General features: G+C 39.5%; 1 protein-coding gene across 6 annotated transcripts in view; it reads left to right on the forward strand.

Moving 5' to 3' along the window:
- vav2 (vav guanine nucleotide exchange factor 2) overlaps positions 1 to 5987 on the forward strand; it is a 205527-nt gene extending 199540 nt beyond the window's left edge. For 4 of the 6 annotated variants that reach the window (XM_087174315.1, XM_087174317.1, XM_023407516.2 and 1 more), the window contains 3 exons: positions 1207 to 1293; positions 1812 to 1966; positions 3800 to 5987. In XM_087174315.1, the coding sequence (XP_087030441.1) occupies positions 1207 to 1293; positions 1812 to 1966; positions 3800 to 3847 (290 nt within the window). In that variant the 3' untranslated portion in view covers positions 3848 to 5987. The remainder of the gene's footprint in view (positions 1 to 1206; positions 1294 to 1811; positions 1967 to 3799) is intronic. The other 2 variants (XM_023407519.2, XM_087174318.1) reach the window with 1 other exon arrangement.
- Positions 5988 to 6000: the final 13 nt, after the last annotated feature.

The following is a 6000-nucleotide window of genomic DNA, read 5'->3' on the forward strand; positions in this document are numbered from 1 at the left end:
TTACAAGTTTGGCAGCTTCTATGAACGATTGTGACAGAACTAATTTGACTCTGAAGACATGTCATAATGTGCAGGTCCAGCTTACAAATTTAATGCCCTGCCATCTTGGCTTTGGATAATGCAAGGGAGCGTAAAATAAATGAGACAGACTGCCTCCTGCTCTCCCTAGTTTCTCTGGTACTCTGTTGCTTCCTCGGCCAGTGACTCTCCTGACTCGTACAAAAAGAAATGGAGGGTGGCCAGAGGGGGGGAAAGGGCCAGAAAAGGAGGCGACAGTGTGAAATAGATAAAGAGCGAAAGACAAAGAGGAAGAGTTTGTCAGCTAACTCAGAGGCCTGTGGACTGGCTGTCTGAGTTGGCTGCCCTCTCTGCCCATTAGACTGCATGAATACTGGCTCTGGCCTCGCACTGGCTGCTGTCCTGCATTTGGCCTGCCTTTGTCCGCTCCGCAGGAAAACCTAACTGGCCACTCACAGCAAGATTGTCTCCCTCCTGTTTTGGCTGAATTTGGAAATGAATGGAGACAATGTGCTGTCGCTCTTTCTCTGTACTGTATGTGTTTGCAAGCACGACACACCCCGGCAGGTGGGCACGGAAACGTTGGCGGGATTGGGAAAAATCTATCATGATCTGGAGGCATCTATGATCGTACCTTGTTATATAAGGGGTTGTTTAGTGGATGCTAAGCAGCCACAGCCAATCACCTCCATTTGTGTATGTCCTCACAGTTTGCTGATGGAGTGAACAAATACACATTGTATGAGAAACTGTGCAGACTTAGTTGGTTTAATTTATTTTTCATAAATGATTATTAGGGCTTCATTCAGCAAAGTCAAACTGTGTTTACATGCAACTATCAAAGTGGAAACAAAACAGTCTCTTTAAGCCTTTACATGAGTGCATAATTTGACAATTCCCATAATTATCCTATTTATAAACCTGTTCACAAATTAATATATATTTCTTTTAAATAGCAAATTGTTGTTTTTCGTTCTTACCATTAAAGCAGTCAAACTGTAACACCAGCATTGTCAAGATGAAATATAAAAAGAACAAAAGAGACTTTTAAGTGGCAGACAGAACTTCAATGCAGAAGGCTTTCTCTCTCTTTTAACTCTGCTTGTCTGGCTCCAGCTCTTCCTGCATGCGCCTCAAAACATCTTCCGGCTTTATTTGTTCCTCTGTCTCTTTCTCTCCTCTTCGCAGCAGCCACCTGCGCTTCCTACAACTTCTCCTTCCTCAGTCCACAAGGCCTCAACTTCTCTTCTCAGAGCTCAGCTCCCTTTTGGTCAGGTACTTCTTTTTTCTTCTATTTTTTTCCTTTTCTCGCTCCTATTGTCTTGCCACATTTCACTGCCTGTAATTTCATAATAAGCCCCAGCGCTCTCGACCTCATTACTTGTTCTCTGTGGTGCTATTTTCATTAACGAGGACATTCCAGTTCTTCCCTGAATGACATTCCCTCATTAAATCAAGAAAAGAAAACCTATTTCCTCTCCCTTGATGAAACAACTTGTCCTCTCTCATCCTGCTCATTTGTCAGTGTGTGATTATATTGTGTCGCGCCGAACACTGACCATCTTCCCTCTGTTCATTCCTGTAACTCATTACTACCAATATGTCCAGTACAACTTTTCCACTCTCACCCGTGTTCCTCATGCATAGAGATGGTTGTTTATCGCTAATACCATTAATGTCATTAATAACTGTAGCTAACTTTTAGTCAATGAACTTTTAGTTACTTGTGATGAAATATGCTGTTAAAGTTTTAAACTATAACCAGATTGAGCCCCCATTGTTTCCATTTTCAGTGTTTACTCCTAGGGTGGTCAGCACAGCAGTGGCCAGGTATAACTTTGCAGCGCGAGACATGAGGGAGCTTTCGCTGCGAGAGGGAGACATCGTCAAAATCTACAGCAAGATCGGTGGAGACCAGGGCTGGTGGAAAGGAGAGGCCAATGGACGAGTGAGTAAACCATGAAAGTATTAATTTATATATGGGGAAAACTAAGGGTGCATACTGAAAAGCATAGAAAGAGAAAATCTTTGGGTGCTATGGTCTTTTTAGATTAGTAATGTTCACCATTTTAAAAACAGTTAATACTGCTAGCTCAATTAAAGGTCTTATATTGTATGAAGTGAGATTTCCATGTTTTTTTTTGAGGTTCTAGGTTCTATATTAATACTGTGAAAGAATCAAAGCGCTCAGTCCACAGAGAAATGCACACAGCCTGTATTCAGAAACTGAGCCTTGACAAGCCGTCAGGACTTCTGTAAATTTGTGCTCTCAGCTATGCCCCAAGCCCCTCCAACCTGGACCCACAATCCATACTTAGGGGATTTGGTTTCTCTTGAGTGTTTGAAATCTGAAATCTTTTATATTTTCATTCTATCGCTCAGAAAACAGTCAGCCAATCAGAAGAGAGGCTCAGAGCCTCCTCTCTTCTGATTGGCTGACTGTTTTCTGATTTGCTGAGATTTGCTCACCTACCTGTTCTGAACTAGAGCTCCAGAGAGGAGATGTAAAACTACATTGAGATGGTTTTTGGTTCTTAAAACCATAAATGTATCTTCTTATGGATATCAACACTTCAAATAAAACCATGGTAAAGTGTAATATATGGGACCTGTGTTGATATTAAAAGCACTCCTAAAGTAGGTGGTTGAAAGAAAAAAGTAAAAGCTTAGCTCCTGTGGAAATGGCAGCAAAAGAGGATGTGAATTCAGCTTTTTTACTCGAGGAATGTTCCTCATTAGGTTGCATTTTTAAGTGTGTTAATGTGCTACTGTATGAAAAATGTACAGTAAGTAAATTCAGACAGAACACACAGCAACCAGACTGCTATCAAATCAGTCTGACTGCATCTTTGTGGTAGTTTGTCCTTAGCCAAGTGTAATTGCACTATGAATAGTTTGCTCACCTTTTTTAAAGCAAAAAAATACACCCAACATGTTGAAAGGTCAAATAAATCTGCCTCTTCCTCTGCCATCTCAAGCAAGCCCACTATTTTAGTGTTTAGATCCATTCAGAATGCAGGCAGAATCCAGTTAGCAAGATTGCTCATTAATATCAGGTGTAAATCCAAAGCCAGACACAGCTGTCAACTTGATTTTAGTCTAGTTGTTTGTTTTTACATTTGTTCTTTTGTTTACTTCAGCATCTAGTTCACTGGTGATGTAGTGACAGTACATTTTATGACCTGTCAAAACTTCCTTAGCGCCTGTATCATGTACTGTATATTGAAGAAATAAGCTGCGCAGGTAATACAACGACATGGAGGCCCTCAGGAGTGCATTATTTTTCATAACTGCACTGATCAGAGTGCATTATCCCATTTTCACAATAAGAGCACTCCACTGATCAAACAATACATATTGATTATTCATGATTTCAGGCAGTATGCTCTTTAAATACAGCTTTTGTATTAGTACTACCTCTGTTACTCTCTTTACTATTTTGACAAGTAGAAGTCGTTGCCTAGCAACAGCAGAAGTAGAATTTGAAGTAGCCTTCAAGTTTAGTTTTTTTTTTTTCCAGAATGGGGATGAGGCTGCTAGATCTGAACTGTGCAATTATCTGCAAGTAATATACATCCTGTAGCCAATTAGAGCAAAGTATTCTGAGGGGCCTTGGTCTAGTGCATTCATGCTGCACATACAATACATCCATTTTAGTGTTCCTGTGCATACGGCTAGTCTGGATGTGAAAAGGCATCTGAATGACCTCAATTAAAATCTGTTGTTTACATTTGCTATTATGAAGGACTTTATGTCTGATAGTTACTGTCTTATGCTTCAGATTGGATGGTTTCCCTCAACCTACGTGGACGAAGAAGGAGTGCAGTAAGGCTGTGGGTGTTTTCTGGCCTGACTCCCTTTAAATCAGGAACCATCTTCTATCTACTGTTCTCAGAGAAATTACTCACTCTCTCCAGGAAAATAACACAAGGAAAAAAAAAAGGACTTTTTTTTGTTGTTGTTGTTTTTGCTGGATGCTCTTTTTTTTTTTTTTCAGCAAGTGTTTCTACCCCGTTTCTCTATCTTCAATTATGCATCAGCTTTGTTTTTGTTTGTTTTGGGGGTTTTTAGACGGATGTCCTGTTTAATTTGTGTACAGGAAAGAAGAAGAAGTGGCGTGCTGTCTGCCAGACTCTGTGTGCACTGCAGAGCCTTTACTGAACTGAGGACACAGCAGAAACTGACTATGGATAGCTTTACTTTGAAAAAAAAGGGCCCCCCTTTGGTTGCAGGTCTATGTGAGGTGAAATAATTGTACAGTATAGATAATTTATTGAATAGAGATTATTATCATGACTAATGATTATTGTGGGGAAGTTGATTTTAGCAACAGCAAAGAATCAGCTGAGGAAAGACTAAAATAAGAAAAAGAAAAAAAAAAGGACAGACGATCTGTTTTCATGTTGAGAGATTTTGCCTTAGTTGTCATGGTGATGCCTTGTGGGCTGACACCAGTGGAGGGAATTGACTTTGTTGACTGGTTTTACTTCTCCATGTGTGCATGTGCCCATGTGCGGCCCACACAAACACACACACAGACCAATGTACAGTATGGTGCCTTTTGAAGAATGGTCGTTGCTTACCGAACCTCAACATCAGCCAGTAAAGAACATTGCCACCCCCTTCTCAACAGACAGTTTGTCCACATCCAGAGGAGGGGAGAGGCACTTACACAGCATACTGGGGACAGCTCACCTTCTGAGTCCTCAGAAAACAAGATGGTGACGCGTTTAACCCATCCTTAATTGAGACTGGATGGACCCGCAGAGACAAGTTGGAGGGTTTTTATAGCCAACAACAATCACATACACAGTTCACATCAGTCTTGGCATCAGGAGTCATCGGGTGTCATCAGCTGGATGCGAAAGGGAACATCAAGACATTCCACTCGACAACCACTTCACACTTTTAAATCTTGGTGTTTGATGTTCTATTGTTTGATTTTTTTTTTTTTTTTGCACAGAATTAAGATTATTATTTCTATTTTTTAGTTTTGAGAACTGGACCAACAGTTGTTTTTTTTAATTATAATTATTATTATTATTATTATTATTATTTGAAGCCAAATTCAGCCATGTTTTAATGTCTGCATGGAGTTTGATCGTTTGATCGATTGTTATGATTTTTTGTACCTTGCCTTATTTTTACAGATGACCAGGTGATGGGTTTTTTTCCTCAATATTAATCATTTTCCATGTGTGAAATCTATTTTGGTGCTGTGCGGACTGGTGAAACTTAAACAGTGTCAGAAGAGTTTTTAATCTGAAGGAAAACTTTGTGTGCTAATTATCATAAATCCACAGAAGGAGTCCTCAATCACTTTGTGATTTTTCTAGGGGTGCTGTGCTCAGTGTTTCCATTTAGTTCCAGTAATTAAGCCATATACACAACAGTTTGTCAGCATACAACTTTCATAAATGTATCAGACTTTGTAATTTGTTATATAGATATTCTATTGTTTACTCAACCAAGCTTCCTTTAAAAGTTTAGGTCAAATTAATTTCATATTTGAATTAATATATAATATATTGACTAACTCTGTTTATATGGCCTCAGTTTTAACCTTCATATATTCCACCTACACATTTCAGTATTGATATATCGCTTGCAGCTTACACTGAACTGTCAACTTTATGCAAGCTTGAAAATTTCCCAGCACACACAAAGAAAAATATGAAATGCTTTACAAGAAAAATTTGAATTTATATATAGTAGCTGTTTCTGTAAAATGGAGAATGTCATCTTGCTGCTAATGGGTCAATAAAAACAAGAGCATCAAAGCATTCAGCCAAACCCACTGAGAATTAAAGTGCAAACACTGAGCACGTCAGCTCTGGCTGGTTCACAAAGACCTATACAGAGCAGAAGATGCTGATATGTTTAGTTTCTAAACTTTTGACTGTCTATGATGTGTGTCATTGCAAAGGCCGACCACCCTGAGCAACACAATGTCCTACTAGAATTAGGGATGGGGGTTGGTGG

This window comes from Seriola lalandi, unplaced genomic scaffold, assembly GCF_002814215.2.
Source record: "Seriola lalandi dorsalis isolate HSWRI2012SDOR001 ecotype SW California unplaced genomic scaffold, Sedor1 jcf7180002054337, whole genome shotgun sequence".
NCBI lineage: Eukaryota > Metazoa > Chordata > Actinopteri > Carangiformes > Carangidae > Seriola > Seriola lalandi.